General features: G+C 48.7%; 1 protein-coding gene across 6 annotated transcripts in view; it reads left to right on the plus strand.

Annotated features, from left to right (window-relative positions):
* Positions 1 to 21571, plus strand: part of FRMD4B (FERM domain containing 4B) — a 278025-nt gene that overhangs the window by 93863 nt on the left and 162591 nt on the right. For 5 of the 6 annotated variants that reach the window (XM_080674722.1, XM_080674724.1, XM_080674720.1 and 2 more), the window contains exon 1: positions 6200 to 6460. The exons of the other annotated variant lie outside the window; for it this stretch is intronic. In XM_080674722.1, the coding sequence (XP_080530848.1) occupies positions 6299 to 6460 (162 nt within the window). In that variant the 5' untranslated portion in view covers positions 6200 to 6298. Of the gene's footprint in view, positions 1 to 6199; positions 6461 to 21571 lie in introns of those variants that run through there. 6 annotated transcript variants of the gene reach the window in all.

The raw sequence follows: 21571 nt of genomic DNA on the forward strand, positions 1-21571 counted from the left end.
CCAAAAGGAAAGAGGAGAGAGAGCAGGTGCGGAGGGAGGAGCCAGACCAGCCAGCCTCTGGTCAAGTGGAATTGAGATGGGACGTGTCTCCCCACAAGCCCTCCTGCCTCCTCCCTGGGCCTGATGTGGAAGGCGAAGTCCCTGCAGACCCCTCTGCCCACTGGGCAGCTTGACCAGCGGCCACAGAGGTGCTTGCTTTCAAGGGGGTACCTTTCCACCATCCACCGTAGGCCCTTCTTCTCCCGCCTGGAGCTCCCAGTTGGGCTTCTAGCCCCAGTGCTTCCCAAACACCCCTCCTGCGCTTTTCTCTCAAGTGCACGAATCCCACCCCTCTTGCCCTAAAGCCCTAGTCTGTAGGCCAGCGCCGCCTGCTCAGCCTCCTCTCCGCGGCCCTGTCACACTCCCAGGTCCCGCGGGTCCTGCCACAGCCCGTGCAGCAGGGCGGCTCCTTGTGTCCCTGCTCCCACGCCCCCCGCCCCACCCCCAGACAGAGACCTTGCTGTTTAGTCATGTGCATCCCCCAGACTCAGCCCTCCTGGCATGGAGGGAAGACGCAGGCACCATTTCAGTGACTGGGAGAGTGTATTTTGGGGATGGATGGGCTGCTTTCTGTATTCTCTCTGGAGACAAGGAGTCATTCATCTGTCGGTTCAATCAGCATGTATTGATCGCCTGCTATGTGCCAGTCACCGAAGAAACAAATATGAATAAGACCCTGTCCCCTCCCAGCAGCTCTGCGTGGGGGTGGCTGCCACCACATGGGGCCCTCAGAAGCGTGCCCTTGCTGTTGTCCCGGTGGCTGGGGCCCCACCGCATGCAGTGGCAGGTCCCCGTCGCTACACATTTCCCAGGCGTGGGGTCCTGCGCACAGGGAGGCCCTCCGGGTCGCTCCCCTGCACCTGGCCTGCGGGCCCCTCACTGCCCCCTGCACCTGGCCTGCGGACCCCTCACTGCGCAGTCGGTGGAGAGAGTGGCTGAGAGCTCGTGTCCTGCGGCGCCAGGAGACCCTGCAGCCTGGTGCCCAGCATCGTACCCAGGGCACGGAGTCTCCTTCAGGGCACAGGGAGCTGCACCCCCACCCAGGAGCATCAAATTCAAAAGAAATAATAAAACTGGAAGTTGAAGTCACAAACTATTAAGTGGCTTATGGTGAAAGTCCCTATCCTCGTTTCTATGATAGATATTCGAAAAGGCATGGAACCGGCCTCCCGGTTCTTGCTGGGGCTTTGGTTGCATGAGCACAGTCATAGCGTGAGCGCTGCCTTCGTCGCAGTCTCCTTTGGGGAGGAACATCACTGGGAGGGAGGAGCGTTTCCCAGGGGAGCGGCAGAGGAAGAGCAGAGTGCAGTGCGCACGGGCGGCCTCCTCGGTCTCTGCGCTGTGGGCCTTCGGGAGACTCTCTCCTGTCGTGGGACTGTCCTGGGCATTGTAGGATGTCGGGCAGCGCCCCTGGCCTCTGTTCATTAGACACCAGGAGAACCTCCAAGTCCCAAAAATATCTACGGACATTGCCAAGTGCCGGGGGCGGGGTGGGGGGGGAGGGAGGGGGTGCAGACAGGCCCTGGTGAGAGCCACTGACCCAGACCTGCTCTTCATCTCCCGCCAGCCCCATGTCAGACGCTCCTGGTCTTTAGAGTTGGGCACGCTGGCTTCCCAGGTGTGTAAGCGCATTTTAAAACGTCCACGGCATTAGGTGGGCTCTGTCTGCTGATGGTCAGAGGGGACCTGGAAGCTGCCGGTTGCCGCTGGCGTCTTTTTCTGGATTCGGGGTGACCTGGCTCCTAGCTGCAGGGCGCTCAGGGGACGCGGGGCCTTGGTGGTCTCTGGCAGAACTCCCCGGGCTGGCCTTGGTGGTCTCTGGCAGAACTCCCCGGGCTTGCCGGTGCCGCACTGAGCAGCCCTGCGAGCCCCCGGGAGCAGGGGGCGGCAGTGTGCTGCAGGGAACTCTAGTGCTAGAAAGGAGGACACTCCTCGTCCTAAATGCAAAGAAAGAAAAAGCAAGAGAACTCTGAAGCTGGTCGATTTCGGTCTCTCCACTGGGATTTCAGACCAATTTCACTGGTGTGTCTGGGATCTGGCATGTCCCACGTGGCTAGTCCATTTAGGAACGATGCCACACTTGGGTCGTCCTTTCCTCCACACTACACACCTGGGTTCCACTGCCCCCCACTCAGTCCCTCTAACACCCCCCTGTTCCTCTAACACCCCCATCCCTCTAACACCCCCCTGTTCCTCTAACACCCCCATCCCTCTAACATCCCCCATCCCTCTAACACCCCATCCCTCTAACATCCCCCATCCCTCTAACATCCCCCATCCCTCTAACACCCCCATCCCTCTAACATCACCCATCCCTCTAACACCCCATCCCTCTAACACCCCATCCCTCTAACATCCCCCATCCCTCTAACATCCCCCATCCCTCTAACACCCCCATCCCTCTAACACCCCCATCCCTCTAACATCACCCATCCCTCTAACACCCCCATCCCTCTAACACCCCCATCCCTCTAACACCCCCATCCCTCTAACACCCCCATCCCTCTAACACCCCATCCCTCTAACATCCCCCATCCCTCTAACATCCCCCATCCCTCTAACACCCCCATCCCTCTAACATCACCCATCCCTCTAACATCCCCCAGCCCTCTAACACCCCCATCCCTCTAACACCCCCATCCCTCTAACACCCCCATCCCTCTAACACCCCATCCCTCTAACATCCCCCATCCCTCTAACATCCCCCATCCCTCTAACACCCCCATCCCTCTAACATCCCCCATCCCTCTAACATCCCCCATCCCTCTAACACCCCATCCCTCTAACATCCCCCATCCCTCTAACATCCCCCATCCCTCTAACACCCCATCCCTCTAACACCCCCATCCCTCTAACACCCCATCCCTCTAACATCACCCATCCCTCTAACACCCCATCCCTCTAACATCCCCCATCCCTCTAACATCCCCCATCCCTCTAACACCCCATCCCTCTAACATCCCCCATCCCTCTAACATCCCCCATCCCTCTAACACCCCCATCCCTCTAACATCACCCATCCCTCTAACATCCCCCATCCCTCTAACACCCCCATCCCTCTAACATCCCCATCCCTCTAACATCACCCATCCCTCTAACACCCCCATCCCTCTAACACCCCCAGCCCTCTAACACCCCCCAGCCCTCTAACATCCCCCAGCCCTCTAACATCACCCATCCCTCTAACATCCCCCATCCCTCTAGCATCCCCGTCCCTCTAACACCCCCCATCCCTCTAACATCCCCCATTCCTCTAACACCCCCCATCCCTCTGACACCCCCGTCCCTCTGACATCCCCGTCCCTCTAACACCCCCCATCCTTCTAACATCACCTGTCCTAGAGCTTCAGCGGCTCCTGCAGGGAGGACGGCTGCTTGTCTGACCAGGGTCAATGTTGATGGGGGCGGGACAAGGTGTGTTTCTGCCTTGCACCAGCTTTGAACACAGGACTCGGAGTCCCAGGAGAGTTTGGCGTGGTGGGAACAATCAAGCTTCAAATGGCTTTCGGGAACTGGAACAAGATTGGCAGAACTCCTCCTCCAAACAAGTCAACACCAGCTTTAACACCCAACACCCAGAAAGGGGTAGGAAAGCAGATATAGAAAATTAGTGGAAATTCAAAAACGGAACAAAACACATTTTACTTATACCATTTTATCTGACTACTGAGGAATGAAACAGTCCCTGATGGCATTGGCGGCGGCAGTTTGTTTCTTTGAGTGCTTACCCTTTGCCCCCACTACGCTAATTTTACTCAGAATATTTTATTCCATCGTCCCCCAATCCTATGGAGTGAGTTCTGATGTCATCCCCACTTTATAGACGAGGGTACGGAAGCTTGTGGGTTTGAAGAGCTTGCACAAGGCCCACAGGGCTTCCAGAGCTGGGGTTGGCGTCAGATGCATCTCTTAGGAAACTCACCTCCTAAATATCATGCCTACAACAGCGGTTCTCAAACTCTCGCTCAAATAGGAACCCCAGAGGCTGCATGAGAATCCAGGCCCCTGACCTAATGCCCTGGTTGCTGCTTCTGGAGCAGCCTGAGGACTAGCATCTCAAGCAAGTTCCCAGGTGACGTTGCTAACACTGCTGGTTCCGGGACTGCACTTTGAGAACCCATATTTTACCACATCCCGTTTTCTAGAAAACAGTGTAAGCACTGACTTTGGAAACGCTGCGTGGAAATGACTGAGGTTGGAGTTGAGCACTGACATTGGACCTGGGCACAGCAGGTAGCGGCCACGGTGTTTCCAGGGCGCCCCTCCTGAGGGGGAGGCGGGTCGAGAGAGGACGGGCCTGGAGACAGGGCCATCGCCTGTTGCGGGCTTCTCCCGGGGCCCTGGGCCGCTCAGCATTTCTGAGGGCACAGTCGCACTGCATCATCACAAACAGAAATGCACTTGGACAGAGAGGCCTCTCCTGAAGTTCAGTAGTTTTTCATAGAATTACGACCCTTCTTTTTAAAGGATCCGCACTTTATTCTCTTTTGATGCAGGAAGACCTGGTGTGTTCTGGTTCTGGGAACACTGGCCGATGGATGTCCTGGAGGGTATCTTCAGAATGCTAACCCCAGAGCCCAGAGGGCAGGCTCCCTGTGAAGAGAGATTCGCAGAGCTTGGGTCCTATTAACAGATTCAACAAACACTCCTGGGCGATTTTATCAGTAATAAAAGAAGAAAAAGGTAGTAAAAGAAGAAGTCTCTTTTAAAAGTTTCTTGAGTGTAGTCACTCTGAAACAGCATGCATGTTGAGGACAGATTTTTGTGTTCTTTTGACTGAGTTTCACCTGAAGTAGGATTCCAGCGGTACATGTGAAACCTGAAATAAAGCTGCTTGCTTGTCGATAACCTGCGGAAGCTTCTGAGCTGGTGCAGGAGAAAGGCTTTGGCGCCTTACCTTCCCGCCACTTAAGAGCAACGATAACAGCCCAGGTGTGGCTGCCAGGAAAATACAGACCATAGTCTTACAGGCGGCTTCAGGAACCACTCGGCCTCCCCGGGCTGCAATGGCTTTGCTAGGAGAACGGTTTAGTTCCAGGGACTGAAACCCACACACGGTCCTGGGAAGATAGGACTGGTGGCGTGGGGGCGTTCTCAGCCCCCTTTCCAAATGCCTGGGGCGACATCAGTTCTTGGGGGTTCTTAAAAGCAAACTTAACTGTCTGGTGACTTGGTGGTGGAACAGTCTCCTCCAGCTTTGAGTCCGGAATAAACTGCCTGTGCGGGTTTTTCCAGAATCAAGCCACGGATTCTCTTGTGAGCTTCTATTTCCCAGCAAATAGTAACTGGAAGCCACCTGCCAGAAACCAAGAACCCTCTTTGTTTTCCCATAACCTACTATGGCATTGAATTGTCACAGTGCCTGGGGTGCAGGTCCCGGACCCCGCCCCCTCTACTCCTTCCCCCACCTCCCTTCACTTCCCCCCCCACCCCTACTCCCCGGCGCCCCAACAATAGGCAGGTAGATTTTGGAGAGACTCTCAAGTTAGGAGCAAAGACAGGTTCTGGAGCTGCGCACACTGCTGCTTTGAGCCAGGAATCTTCATCTCCTGGCTCAGCCCAACCCAGGAAACGCTCGAATTTGTTCCCCCAGGAGTGGGGTCCAAAGGGATGCACGGGAGACTCTCTCTCTCTCTCTCTCTCTCTCTCTCTCTCTCTCTCTCTCTCTCTCTCCTTTGCTACTGCATTTGTGGTTGCCCAGGGATATTTATCAGTGTGAACAGAACCTGATGCCAAGCAAAGACCCTGTAGGGAAAAATAAGGTGCTCCCCAAGGCTGAGCAGGAGACGGGCTGGTGTGGTGTGCCTGAGTGTGTGTTTGCGCGCGCGCGCGCGCGCGCGTGTGTGTGTGTGTGTGTGTGTGTGTGCAGGACGTGCAAGCCCAGGGCGCGGAAATGCAGCTCTCCTCTGCCTCTGCGAAGAGTTGCTCCACTCCCCCCTGCCCAACGCCTGGGGAGCGCCAGGGGGAGTCCTTGCTGGCTGGGCTGCCCGAGCCCCGGGAGCACTGGGGGCTCGCCTGGCGGAGCTTAGCGCAGCCTGCTCGGCGCTGCCAGCAGCGGGCTGGGACACTGGGCCCTGTGTGCCAGCCGCGGCCGTTGGCTGGCGCGCGCCCAACCCCGAGCATGCCCCCGGCGCCGGGCCAGCTCGCGCGGGGTGAGGCCAGTTTGGTGAAAGGCTGACCCGGCTGCTGGCAGAACCGGCGGCGGAGCCCAGTGCTGAGGCGGCAGCAGCGGAGCCGGCACGGACGAGGCGGGCGAGGCATGGCCTCGGGGTTCACGTGCGGCGTGGAGGACCTGCTGTTCAGCGGCAGCCGCTTCGTGTGGAACCTGACGGTGTCCGCGCTGCGGAGATGGTACGCGGAGCGGCTGCGGGCTTGCCACCAGGCGCTGCGGACGTGGTGCGGACTGCGGGCCGTGTACCAGGTGAGGGGCCGGCGCCGGAAGCCGCTGCACCTGTGGGATTGACCCTCTCCTGCCACCTCGCTCTAAACTCCAGGAGCTGCTGGGCTCGCGGTCAGACGCCAGCAGCGTGTGGCTGCTGCCTGACAGCCAGGGATGCCCATGGCGCGGGGCGCGGGGTGACAGCTAGGGATGCCCGTGGCCCGGGGCGCACGGCGCCGGCCGGCTTGCGGACATTGGTTGTACTGCGGGTGCTGGCTGGCCGTGGGGGAGACGCTGTGGCTTTGAACCTGGACCTGCAGGTGGTTCCTTTCTGCTTCAGGAGCAGCGCTTTCGCGCTTGTGTCGTCGGCGTTAGTGGGCTTGCATTCTTCCCTTCGGTTTCATTTCAGTTTTCCATCAGGCGACCCAACTCGCAGGCAGAGCCAGGAAGGCTGGCTCTGTATCTGCAGCCTTTGGAAGGCAGGGCAGACATGGGGGCTCTGCAGGAGGCTGAGGGCTGGGGAGGGGGTGGCCGGGCTGCCCTGGAAATGCTTAGGTTTGGATTTACTCACCGGCACAGAAGACAGCCTCTGTGTTTCTCTGCTGGCCCCCCTCTTGCGGGCAAAAATGCAGCAACTTTCATCAACTAGGAGACCGCACATCCTCTGTGGGACCACAGCTTCCCTGGGTTTTTTAAAACAGCTGTTTGTGGATTTCAAAGTCCTGTGCTTTGGTTGTTACTATCTTTGAGGTTTAAAAAAACCTGTATTGCATTTAAGGAGATTCTACGTGGTGTTTATTCCAGGAGTAGAGCACCACTTTCTTTCCTGGGGTGTGAATAGCTCTTTAGCAGTTCCTGAACCCCCTGGCCGGCCCCATTCCCAGGGTGGCCATAATCTACATCTCGCCCCACCAGTCTTATCTGTGACCAGGCACCTGGTTGCGACTAGCCTGGTCCTCCATCATCGAGCAAAGGGAGAGACCAGCGCCGGCAATTAAACTGCGGGCATCTAAAGTTGGTGCCCCTCGTCAGCCTTGACATCTGTGTGGTCCTTATTCAAGTGTGAGGAACTTTTACTTTGTGCTTCCACGACTCCTGCTTTGGATAATGTGTCTGCAATGCCTTGCATTTTGAAAGAATCCAAAAGCCAGGTTGAGGATCGGGGCCACTTGTGGGGTTGAGAGTGTCGTGGAGCTGTGGCTGTGTCCCGTCTGGCCACACGGCACACAGCACCTGGGTCTGGAGCCAGAGGTATGTCTGCCTCTCAGCCTTTTCCTCTTTGGGGAAACCATTGTTCAGTTTGGTCTGTAGGACAGGTAACCCCGGAATAGTTTTGGGTTTGCTTTTCAATATTGGATAAACTTTCAAAAGGAGAACACAGTCTTGTAGCCAATCAGACAGCCCTCATGCCTGTGTCTTCAAGCATTCAGGGACTTATGGATTATCTCTTATACTATTAGTGACCAACTCAAAAATGAGGGTTCCAGAAACCTGAGCCCCCCTGGGTTCTTTATAAGGCTGATCAATAATGTTTAATGCAGAACAGCAACTTGAAGGACTAATCTACTGAACTATAAGTTTTCCCTTCTGTAAAATGGATGGTGACTGAGCTAATAATACCCTTCATAATGACAAGAAAGACCATCTTGATGCCCATTTTATTACTCATAAGTAGAAAATGATCCTCAAGTTTAAAGTTGTCTGTGTCTTTGGAGAAATAAGATTTTTTACATACTTTAAAATTTTGGAGAACCATAGATTTCTTCATTGCACAACAAAGTTCATTGTTAGCAACAAAATATCATTTTCTCTAATGCCTTTGAAATGCCAAGCAAGAAAATAGTGACTTTAATTGTATGGGACTGAAAAGAAGTAAAATAAAGTGGTTAATACCTTCAGCTCCGGGTATTATAGGTATAGGGATAACCCTACCTCTGCCCATATGACCGTGGGAAAGTTACTTCATCTCACTGTGCTTCAGGTTCATCGTTTATAAAACGGAAACGTGATAGTACTAATCACAGACATCGTGAAGAGAAATAACACGGAAGCTATTTAGCGCAGTGCCTGGAGTTCAGGAAAAATTCAACAAGGAGCTGTTCTATCGGTTAGAATTCCTGTATTATAATAGGAAACCCAAGGCAACTAACCTACAACATGAAAAGAAGGGACTGTGGATGCAACTGAACAGCCTGGCAGTAGCAGGAACGTCAGGTATGGTCTGATCAGGACACCTGCTTGCTCCCCAGCCTCTGTCAGCCTGTCCTGTTTGTGTGCTGGCTTTATCCCCAGCTGATTTCTCTCCTCAGGAGAGCAGAGAGCCATAGCAGTTTCACATATCAAGCCTCCCAGAGAGAAAGAGAATTCCTCATAGTTGGTGAACCAACTATCACAAAAACTTCCACTTTGTACTCTGATGGGTCAACTGAGGGTCTGTGCCCACCCCCAGTGCCATGCACTGGTTGGCACAGGGAATAGACTTATAATGAAGGCATTCTCAATGAGAGTGATACGGGCCCCAAAAGGCAAAATAGTTTGTTGAGACTAGGAGGGAGCAAAAACAGTACTCTTTTTATACAAACAGCACAGCTATACATAAACAGATGTACAGTATATTGGAGACATTAGAATATGGGGTAAGGGAACTAGCTAACAAAAAAATTTAAACAGGCTTCTTAAGAGGGTGATAATGAATAAAATCGTTGAGAAACACTGAATTATGTTGATTGGTTAGGCCCATGGAGGAGCGGACCCATTTTTGAAGTTGGGAGTGAGGTTGGCCCCCAGAGCACACAGTTGCCAAATGGAGGGAGGGTCAGTGCTTGGTTGAGATGCAGTTGGCAATGTCGGCTGCACCTGCGGTATTCGCCTCTCAAATCTAGAGCTCTTTAAGTAAAATAACTAGTTATTTTTCAAGATAGTACAAAGATCCATGCACAAATACATTTGTAAGTCATTTGAGTTAAGGAGGTAGGACCCTCTCCTTAGGAGATCCGTATTGTTGTCCCATCATTATGAATTCTAAGCCCTAGAGGGGAGTCCATTGTACTGCCCGCTTTCTGGCATATGAACTGGAAACACACACCAGAACGGGAAGCACCAAGTTACATATTTTACTAAACCAAATTTTTTATCATCTTGATAATAAAAAGGTGTCATTTTTCTTGCTTCTCATCTGAATTGTTTTGTTTGTAAGAAAATCCAGACCTCAATAACTCTAGAGAGAAACAGGGGTGGGGCGGGAGATATCCATTCCATGAAATACTTGCCATCCCCGGGGTTCTGTTTATTCATATACTATAAGTGAAATAAGATCCCTCGCCTATTCATAAGGGTTTGGCAGCAACATCACTGCCTGGCTGGCTGCCCCAGGAAGGCATGATTTCTTTGGAATTGAACACTTCCTCCTCTTCTGGATATTAGAGAGGCAAGGGCCTTAATTTGCCAATAACCATGAATAATTAGAATATTAGCTATAAGGCGTTCCTGTAGTAATGAGACTAAGTGAAAAACAGGCTGAAGCTGCACTGAGCTCCCTTAAGCAAAGACTTACCTTGTAAGTGAAGCTTTGAATTAGGTTAAAGTTGCAGAAATGGGACAGTCACCTTCAATTTCGGGCTAAATTTGAAAAGCTGGCTTGTCCACCATATATCTATCCTGTTTATATCTTGCCTGGATGGGTTGCATTATAGCTGTTAATTAGGTTTAACCAGCAATTAAGGTGGAAAACGATGGGAGAAGGTTGTTTAAAAATATCCATGCTCTGCTTTGTGTAAGGGTGGCGTGTTCTAACAAAGCCCTCGGTTTGTGACTTGGGATTCAGTTTTCTTTTCCTCCCCAAGGTCTCAAAGGTAGCATTTCCTACAAACCCGGAATGGAGTCATCGCCTCCAGCAGGAGGCAATCCGGACAGAATCCGGGATATTCAAGTGACAGCAAGAGGCTGGGTCAGCTCCCCTGAGGCAGGCAGCTGACAGAGAGTGCGGAGCAGAACGTGGCAGAGGCTATGGACTCAGCCTTGAGCAACACTGACCGGGAGCAAATTGCTCTCCCTTCCTGCACCCCACTTCTTCCCGGGTGAGAGGGGAGAGCTGTAGTACCTGCACTGTGGGTAGTGGGAAATCCATAAGATAACATACATTAACACCGAGCACGTGCCTGGTACAAGCAGATGCTCAATAAATGTTAGTTTATTGGTTATGTAAATGACTTAACAGCAGACCCGTGGAAGGTACTTGACAAAGGGCAGCTATGGGTATTACCACTGTTTCCATAAGTGAGAGTAGTTCTCTGGACACTGAATTCCCATCTTAGCATGTGATGGTGTTTAGTAAGAGATTGGAATTTCCACAACAGTGTACATAGTGTGGACCTTGGGCATTTGGACTTGTGTTCTGCACAGTAGGCCCACATTTTCTTTTTTTAATTTATCTTTATTGTTGAAATTATTACAGATGCCCTCCTTTTTCCTCCATTGACCCCCTCTTACTCTCTCCCCTTCTCCCCCCCACAAGGTCTTCACCACCCTATTGTCTGTGTCCATGGGTTATACATATCTACACTAATAAAAGAGTAAGATGCAAATTGACCATACCTTTGTGACACCCACCAACCAATCAGGAGTGAGTATGCAAATTAACCCAACAAAGATGGTGGGTTAATTTGCATACATGAGTGGCCAGGGGTGGGGCGGGATGATGCAGGCCTTCTGCACCACCCCAGCTGCTCCAGGCCTCTGGGCAGCATGGGAAGGCGGAAAGGTGGCTCTGGCCAGAGTGAAGGCCATGCCAGCAGCCAGGGGAAGGAAGGCCCATTCTTGCACAAATCTTCATGCATCGGGCCTCTAGTAAGCATATAAGATCTTTGGTGAATCTCTTCTGTTCCCCCCTCCCCTCTGAGATTTGTCAGTCTATTCCATGCTTCCATGTCTCTGGATCCATTTTGTTCATCAGTGTTCTTTAAGCCTATACATAAAATCTAGGAGGCCACAGGCAGCATACAGTAAAGGGATAACCTCTTTATGTGCAAGACTCTGATGATTCATAAATTGCTAACACCTGAGCTTTGCATCCCACCACATTGGATGGGAAAGACCAAGTTCCCCAAGGACAGTCTCTCACTGAGCATTCAGTGGCCTGTGTGCATTTCTAACCATGTGCACTTTGCTTGCCCCAACTTGCACTCTCCAGCGTCCTCTGACTTATATAGACTAGATGGGGGCCGACAAACTATGACCCACAGGAAAAAACTGACCTGCCTTCTGTGTTGGTAAATAAAGTTTTATTGGCACATAGTCCTGCTCATTCCTTTACATGTTGTCTATGGATGCTTCCTCACTATGGTGACAGAGCTGAGTGGCTGAGACAAAGATTGTATTGGTCACAAAATCAAAAATATTTACTATCAGGCCCTTTACAGAAAGAGCTTGCCAATCCCTGGAATAGGAAAAAAAACACACACAAAAAAAACCCCAATGTGTTGGTCAGAGAATGCTAGAGGATGAAAAGTCCAGAATTCAATAATAGAAACCCAGAACTTGAAGGAATATGGAAGATTTTTCTCATGAAAAACTTAGTCACTAGGAAATTAATAAACAAATGACGAGTGCTCGGTTTATATGTACCTTGTGGAACACTGTACTAACTGTACTAACATAGTATAATATTGAGTTATAGATTGGTTCATTCATTTGTCCTTTTATTTGTATCTAAAAACCACCAAGTGTTCCTCACATCCCACTTGCTGTACCAAAGTGTTAGCCACCCAAAGCTAAAAATAGACATTTTTCTTGCCCTTCTCAAGGAATGTATTGTCAAGTGGGGGAGGCAGGTAAGGAAATCAGGCTCTGTGGAAAAGCTGGTCCCAGAATGCTTCAGGTGCCGGGGGAGGGGTCTAGTCGGACAGGAGCCCCAGTTGAGGTTTAAAAGACAAGAGGAGTGGGCACATGAAGGAAGGCAGAGGGCACTCCAGCTTGGGAGACGGGGCTTTGAGGGATTATAGGGTTTTTTAAGGCTGTTGGGGAGAGAGAGACAGGCAAACAAAGAACTGTTGTTTGAGAATGATATCTGAACTTGATGGATCCTGTATTTTAAATTAGGATTTTGATGGGTTTTTTTTAGAACTTTGGGAGGGGGAGGTGAGTTGAGAATGGCATTGATGGCAGTAACAGTGTCAGGGATAGACTCGGGAGGGGTGGCACAGTGCAGGTGGGAAGGGGAGGGCAAGGGGAGGCTGCGCAATGAGGAATATTTATTCATCAGGATAGGCTAGGTTTTGCTATGGCAACTAACAGCCCTCAGGATCCTAGTGGCTTAAAACAATACAGGGTTATTTTGGTTTATACTACCTGTTCAATCACAGTTAGTGTAAGCTCTGCTGCTCACTGTCACTCAGGCTCACAGAACACTCCTGAACATTGCCAGTCGCCATGAAGAGAGTGAAGAGCCCTTTGGGCCTTTGCACTGGCTGCTAAGAGCTCAGCCTCTAAGTGGTTCATGTCACTTTTCGTGAGCCATTGGTCAGCGTGTAGCCCACTCAACCACAGCGGCCAGGGAACGCGCTCCTGTGTGAGCAGCATGAATGCTGATGCAGCTCTGGTTCCTCAGGAAGCTGGCGCTGACCTGGAGGTTAGCAGGAGGGCGTTTACTCCGAGGATTGAGGCCTGTAGAAGGGAACAGGGAGGGGAGGGAGGGCGAGGGCTGAGCAGAGGAGAAGCCAGGCTGCCACTCAGCTCAGCAAAGGCCTCTGCTGACCTCATGGGTAGCTCCGAGACTGCGACTTGTCCCCAGTTGGACAAAAGGGCTGGGTCTTCCCCTCTTCTGAGTCAACCCCTCATTGGAGGTGGGCTGCCCTTGAGAAGGCCGTGTGACCTTGGACTAGGCAGCTCTCCTCAGGCAGGGCAATTCCCAGAGGGAGTTAAGACACAGCACCATCTACAAGTGCCTGCCCGCTCCCCCCTCCCTCCCCACCCCCCCATGCTGGAACGGAAGCCTGGACTGTAGTGGGGCCAGGAGGAAGGAGAGGGGGTGCATGGACAGGAGGGAAGTAGAAGACTCTAGCTTTGAAAGATGGCCTGGCTAGCAGGGCGGCCTTCCAACCAGATTCTACTCTCCGAAGAAGGGATGGGTAGCCATGGAGTCAGCTGCTAGTAGTTACACTTACAGGAAGGAAAAAAAACTCGGCTGATAAATGAAATATGAGTCCACTTATTACCAAGAAAAAGTAACTTCCACCTTTTCTGGGTTTAACCAAAGGCTGCAATTTTATGGCCGGGAACTAAGATGTCATTTTTAAGACCAACAAGATCAGTGTCTGGATGGTTCAAACGTGTTTTTGAGCCGTTGTTGCGCAGCTTGAAAAACACCAAGTTAAGGACAGACGCTCCTGCTCTTCAAATTGCTGTTCGTGTTTCTCAGTCTGTCCTTCCTTAATGGAGCGGCAGCACCAAGCAGCTTCCATTCCCCCACGTAGGTCTAGTCTGAACATTCCGCCTGTGGTGTCCAATTTGGTTGTTGTGGAAAAGTGTAATTCGAATGGGGAATCGGTGTGTAGGTCTGAATTTTATAATCAAAGCCATGTGACTTACAGCGTGGGAAAGAGGCCGAAATTCAGCCTCCCTGTATAATCATATTCCTGTGCATAAACACAGACAGAACACATACACTCTGGCATCCTTGAAATTAACCTTTGCCATGAAAGAGGCTGGCAAATATGGTAAATGAAATAGTACCAGTCCCCGTAATGTCCTAATCTTTTTTTATCCTCACCGAGGATATGCTTTTTATTGATTTTAGAGCGAGGAAGAGAGGGAGCCACCGGCTCAGCCTCTAAGTGGCTCATGTCACTTTTTGTGAGCCATTGGTCAGCGTGTAGCCCACTCAACCACAGCGGCCTAATCATTTTTAATTCCAATCAGGAGGCCACTGTGGTAGCCAGGCCATCTTTTAAAGCTAGACTTTTCTATTTCCTTCCCGTCAACGCAGCCTCACTCTCCTTCCTTCCAACGGGCCCGCCTCAGTTCGTTTTAAATTTTATGTTTGGGCAAAGCTTGTTGATTAAACTATTGCTATTTTCTCCTTAACCAGTACTTTTATAGTTTGACTGTCTTGATTCAATTAATAGCTATTAATTATTAAGGCCTTGTGCTTGGCACTTTGCATATATCATCTTTAAAAAACACACAACATTTTGCACCCAGCCAATGTTGCTCAGTGGTTGAGTGTCAACCTATGAACCAGGAAGTTACAGTTTGGTTCTAGTCAGGGCACATGTCCAGGTTGCAGGCTTGATCCCCAGTAGGGGTTGTGTAGGAGGCAGTCGCTCAATAATTCTCTCCCATCATTGATGTTTCTATCTCTCCCTCTTTCTTCCTCTCTGAAATCAATAAAAATATTTTTTTAAAAAAAACAACATATTTTGGGCCCTGGACGGGTAGCTTAATTGTTTGGAGTATCTTCCCATTCAACAGTCAGGACAGGTATGGGAGGCAATTCACCACTGAAGTTTCTCTCTCTCTCTCTCTCTCTCTCTCTCTCTCTCTCTCTCTCTCTCTCTCTCTCTGTCTCTCTCTCTGTCTCTCTGTCTCTCTCTCTCTCACACACACACACCTGTCTCTCTAAAAAAAAATCAATAAAAACACACCTTTTGGGGATTATTTCAACATGCAAAAATAAAAGAGATAATATAGATGAACTCAAGCACCTTCTACTCAGATTTAAGGCATCTTAATATTGTGCTATGTTTGTTTCAAATACTTTTTCGTAATGTAGTAACATTTTATAGAATAAGTTGAAATCACCTTTGTACTTCCCATCTCTCCCTATAAATAATCTACCTGAAGTTGGTGTTTTCCTTCCCCAGACATGTTTTCATAATTTTACCACATATGCTTGTATCTATAAATACACATACATACACATATATACATACATATATATACATATATATCCCCAACCTCCTCCCCTTTGGCAACCATCAGCTTGTTCTGTATCTGTCTTCTGTTTTGTATAAACAATATATATTTTTTGTTTGTAAAACTTATATATGAATGTATTATTCTTCTACCGTATTTTCCTCTCAACGAGCTTTTGGAATTCACCTCTGAAATCATCTTAACCCCTGTGATCAATTGCATGAGCACATAAGTCTCTTCTTGATGCAGTCAGTGTCCCAAAATAGTGCAGTGAAAATGTCTGTGTGTGTCTCCTTGTGCACGAGCACAAGCTTCTCCTGGGTGTGCACTCACAAGGACAGCTGCTAGATTGACAGCATTCTTAGATTTCGTGCTGCATAGCAACGCTTCAAGATGATCCTGTGAATCCCACTCAGAGGTTTTATATACTTATCAGCTAGTAAGTCATGGTGCTGGAATTTAACAGACTTCTGGCTGACTCAGGTGCTTGGCTTCTTGCCACTGACTTGCTGCTTTGTTTATTAAAAGGTAAATAACACATAAAGGTAGAATTGTATCATTTATTCACTAATTTGTTCGCTCAACAACATTGGGTGGAAACATAGCCTAGTGCTTAAAAAATAAGTCTATCAAGTCAGATTGCCTGAGTTCAAATCCTAACTCAGCTTTGTTGCAATTTAATTAGGGTATCTACCTCAAAGAGTTATTTCCCTGGGATTGTTATAAAAATTAAATGTATTAAAAAGCACTAAAAACATGTTAGATGTATATGTGGATGGATGGACATATGGATTAAGAGATGGATGATGGATGGATGGTTGGATGGATGGATGGATGGATGGAAATAATCTTCATATGTGCTGTGCTCTCAATTTCTTATGCACATGAATAACATTTAGAACTTCTAAAAGCTGCAGAATCCTTGACTCCTCTTTCCTCCTCTCTCACCCCAGATTAAGAATTATAGTCTAGGGTGGCAACCAGGAAAGGGGCCCACTGACCATTGCATAGGGACACTGTGCCCACATGTTTTCATGCTTCAGCTTTTTATGGGGAGATTCTGACAACTTAATGCTGCTGTCTTCTTGGGTTTATTTTCTGAAAGCAAAGATGCTTACAACTATTTAGTTGTTTAATTCTTTCTCTCCAACAGAACTATTAAAATTTCTTCCTCTCACCCCTGAACCCTATGCCCCAGATACTCACGCATGAGGCCATGGGGCTCCACTGACTGCTTTCACGTCTGTGTAAGCTCGCTTCCCATATGACCCTTAGATTTGCAACTGCTAGGAGACCCAGTTAGTACAGGCATCATTCTACCCTTGGGTAATGTAGCCATCAAATATTTTCTCAGGAATTCATTTGTCTCTTTAAAATGTGATTAGATGCTTATTACCTAAGAGAGAAAGAAACCTTGATAAAATAGAAAAATAAAATAATCAGCTGGACTTGGCTTAAAACCAAAGCTTCATTGTTTACCAGCTGTGTGACCTCGAGCCAAGCTACCTAATTGCTCTGAGCCTGTTTCTTTCCCTCTACAAAAGATTAATAAGATGTTCATTTTAAGTTTGGTATAAGGGTTTTAAGAGCATTGATTGAGAAGGAGTCGTTTTTCAAATGCAAAAATGTGGTCTCCTTGTACAAACTTGATCCTAAGCCAAAAGTTACCATGGTAGTAGTTATGAGTGCAAACTCTGACCAGGGCTCAGGCCCAAACACCCACATTTAATTGGCATCTCCTTTTCTTGTTTGTGAGGTGAGGATGACAGCAGTCCTACCTCCTAGAGTTGGTGAGGGGACAACACTGGGTCACATGAATGAAGGTCTATCTCATGGAAAGCATTTACAAAGCGTTACCTCTGGTTACTTTGATTTAATGACCATTTCTATGTATTAGACATAGTGCTGAGCACTTTATATTTACTGTTTCATTTAATTCTCCCAACAATTACATGAAATAGGTATTATTCAACATGTTTGGCAGATGTGGACATTATTTAGAGATATTAGTGAACTTGTCCAAGAGCAAAGATCCATCTAAAATCCAAGTCCATTCACTCATCCTTGAGCAGAATGGACTCAGTCTGCAAACCACCAGCCTCTTCCTTTCCTATACTGCCCCTCGCAGTCCTTCCGGGGCGGGGGGGGGGGGGGCCTCCCCCACCTGTAACTCCCCGCCTCCCTCCTCTCGCACCCGCCCCCCCCCCTCCCCGCTCCTGGAGCCCCAGCAGCCAATGCCACATTCCCCTGCTGTTATTCCCAGCCCAGCCTCCAGGCTTTGCTAAAAGCAAGTCCGATGGTATCATTCTCTTATTCCAAACCTTCCAATGACTCCCAACTGTGAGAAAAAGCCAGCCTTACTCTACCAACAAGTCCCTGGGCCTGGCGCCCCCTGCTCAGGGCTCCTCCACCCCTCGGCTTGGCTCCCTGGAACCCAGCACTCTTCCCCTCCTTCCCCTTCGCACTCTTCCAGCAGCACCGGCCTCCTTGCTGTCCTCAGGCCCCGGCACATTGCACCCGAGCCTGTGCCCTTGTACTTTCCACTGGCCTCCCTTCAGGCGCCTCCCGACCCCAGAGGCCACCGCCACTCTCTTCCCTGCTTCACCTGCTCTGTTGTTTATGTGTCTCCCGAGCAGAATGTTAGCTGAAGGCCTGCAGGACCTGCTCCTTGGTCACCACGGTGTCCTCGTGCCTGGAACCTGGCATGTCCTTCAGAGACACTTGTGGACTACATGAACTAAGGAATCAGCTCCACATTTTAATAAGCTCGCTCTCCCCCTCTGGGGAATGGCTGGGGGTGGGAGCAGTTGGGAGACCTTTTTTCTCAGTCCAGCTGTGAGCCCATGGGGACCTGGGCTGGTGTGGAGGCGGCAGGGGTGTAGAAAGATGCTGAGACTTTGGAGGGGGAGGAAGCAGCATCAGGGGACTCTGTCCAGAGAGACTGTTTGCATTCTAGGAAGTTTTGGAAACCTCATCCGGGAAGAAAGCTGTGCGTGGAAATGTGTCTGTGCGTGTGTATGTATTCTTTTTCGTTGTGGAAATAGCCCCAGACCGCTGTGGGCTGACTGGGAGACTTTGTTTGGGTTCTCTGGTGGCCATGTGATTAGGGAGCAGCTTTTTAGAGAGCAGAGCAGGTTACCTCCCCCCCGGACCCAGGCTCATGGAGGACCCAGCTTTGGTGCCCAGCCAGCTGCCGGCGAGGGTGGGGAAGTGGGCAGTTCCTGCCATCTCTCGCCTCCAGATTCCAGTGATGGTGTCCCCGTGCCCAGCCCTGGGGCAGGCTCTGGGAGCCCTGTCCGTCCGCCTGACCTCTGCGGCCTGCGTTTCAGAACTTGTGCTTCCCTTGGGTGCTCTGTGGGTGCCGCTTTTCATTCGGCCCTGTCTCAGCTCCTTCCCATCCACTGGGGTTAGGGATGGAGGAAGATGGAAAGGTCCTTTGGATGTGCCTGGATTCTTGGGAGAGAAAAAAACAAAGTGTTTTTTCTGGTCCTCATTAGTGTTTAATTAGAAACTCTTTCCCCAAGTCTTTGGCTGCATCCAAGCTTTTTAAAATTCTGCAAGCACAGACAATATTATAGAGTTTGACCCTTTGATTTACACGAGCTGGTTATTGTGTCTAATTATCAACCTCAAATAATGGCAGAATCATAATCTCTGGAACAAAAAGTACTACTGAGTATCGCCCGAATAGTTCCTGAAGACAGAGTACACTTATTTTAATAAGTAATCTAATGCCAAATTTTACTCAAAATTTATGTCTGTGTTTAAAACAATTTGGTCAGGGTATAAACTTAACTCTTGGCTCATGCATAGGTTTATGGGACTCGTTCCTCCTGAAGGTTTTGATGGCAACCGTTCCAGGTGTCGATGCCAGGTCCCTGCCAGCCGAGCAGACGCATTTCCAGCCGAGCTCACAAGTCTGTCTCATTTCTTTTTGAAAATGAGGTGTTTTTAGTGAATATGTTTTTTCCGTTAATAGATGTCTCAGTTTATTAAAGAAGCCAACTCAACTTGGATTTTCAAAAAAATATTTTGAGATGTTAGTGCCAGAGTTTAAACAATGCCCTTTATTCACTATGAGCAGAATCAGTTTAATTTTTTTCAGGCTCACACACTACATTAGTTTACAAATATAGCAAAAATTTGCCACGTCTTTATGCTGTATATTGTGGTTTTAGGTATCAAATTTACTTATGTTCTTTCTTTTTCTTTTTTTCTCTTGTTTTTGTTTTGTTTTGTTTCTTTTGGTATATTTTCTCTGAGCTAAAGAAATAAAATTTATATATGTACATATATACTAAAGATGTGTAAATACATGTGTGTGTGTATATATGTGTGTGTACATATGTGACTATATCTGAAGTTTTTTCGGAAAGTAAATCCATAAACCAACATATTCACCACACATGGCATATTTTTCCCAGGCTTGCATATCACATCTAAAGTTATGTTATGACCCTGAAATAAGTAGTCAATACCAGTAATAGTGTTACTAGTAGGTTCCATTATAGATTGTATTCTTTAGGAAGTTGCTGTCAATGTTGATGAAGTTCAGCAAATGAAAATTCAGTGAAAAACTTCATCTGTTCCCCTTGATTTAAAAAGAAGAAAATGGGAAACCAGAGACCGGGTCATGTGCTAAAGCTCCCGTGCCGCCTCCCGGTTTGCCCGGCTCCCAGGCCCGTGAAGTGGGGCCAGGCCCGGCTGCCACCCTGCAGGCTGCGAGGAGGAAGTAGAGCAGCATAGTGGCTCAGAATTCAGCACTTGCCCACCCTCCTTCCCCAGCAGCCCTGTCCCAGAGGAGGCCCGGGGAGAGGTGGGGGCGGGCGGGCGGGGGGGGCTACAGGTGTGAGGACCTGTGAGGAGAAAGGCAGAGGGCAGAGCCTGGGAAACAACGGTGCCTTCCTTGGCCAAAGCTGTTTCATTCATTATTTACAGCTATTTAATGGTATCGGTCTGTTTTAACAGACGTTGTAATGAGATAAACAGTCTTATCTATTTCATTTGAGTGACTTGCACATACCCTTTGAATATACAAATAATGAGATAGGTCAGTATCTAAGATATGTTAATAAGTACATACATTTCAAAACAAAATGTGTAGGATGATTTTATCTCTGTAAAATTTATATTAATATAACGTGCATGTTACTGTATGATGTTGGAGTTAGATGTAAGTGAGTTCCAATCCTGTGCTTCAAATTGGCTTTGAGCCTCAATTTTCTTATCTGTAAAATGGGAACATAATATCTCATAATATTGTTGTCAGGTTTAAACATTTTTTAATTGATTTTTAGAGAGAGAGGGAGGGAGAGGGATAGAGAGATAGAAACATGGATAAGAGAGGAACATCATTAATTGGCTGCCTCCTGCACGTTCCCCCTCCCCCAACCGGTGACCGACTCGCAACCTGGGCATGTGTCCTGAATATGAATCAAACCAGTGACCCTCTTGATTCCTGAGTCAAGGCTCAACCACTGAGCCACACCAGCCGGACATTGTTGTCAGGTTTAAATGGGAGAATGCCATGTGACTACTTAGACCAGTGTCCAGGACATGACAAGAACTCAATAAGTTGCAGTTTAAGAAAAAAACTCTGACTACTAAAATATGCAACAAAGAAAAAGAAAGGCATCCTAGAAAGGGGACGCTCTCTTTCTCATGCAGATGAAATTAATTGTGAAGCAGAAAAATTAAATTAGCATTGACTTGGTAAATTGTTACAACCTTTTTGTAAAGCAGTTGTATCCAAACAAAATGTAAGATATGTGCTCTTTTTGACCAAGCACTTCCATATCAGGGCATCATCTTAAAAAGACACCCTCACATATTGGTATATGTGCAAGGATGCTTACTGCACCATTATTTAAAATAGCGAGCCAGTGGAGTCACGAATTGGAGAATGATTAATTAAGTGATGCTACCAGTTGACCCTTGAACAACACAGGTTTGAACTGCACAGGTCCGCTTACATGCGGATTTGCTCAATAAAAACTGTAAATGCATTATCTTCCTTATGATTTTCTTACTAACATTTTCTTTTCTCTAGCATCTTTGTTGTAAGAATACAGTAATAATACACATAACATGCAAAATGTGCTAATCGACTGTTTCTGTTATTGGTTACATTTCTGATCAACAGCAGGCTATTAAGTTTGTGGGGAGTCAAAAGTTACATGTGGACGTTTGACTTCATGGGAATTAAGGGGCTAGGTCAGCGCCCTGAACCCTGTGGTGTTCACA

The sequence above is a fragment of the Plecotus auritus genome, assembly GCF_963455305.1.
Source record: "Plecotus auritus genome assembly, chromosome: 6".
Taxonomy (NCBI): Eukaryota; Metazoa; Chordata; class Mammalia; order Chiroptera; family Vespertilionidae; genus Plecotus; species Plecotus auritus.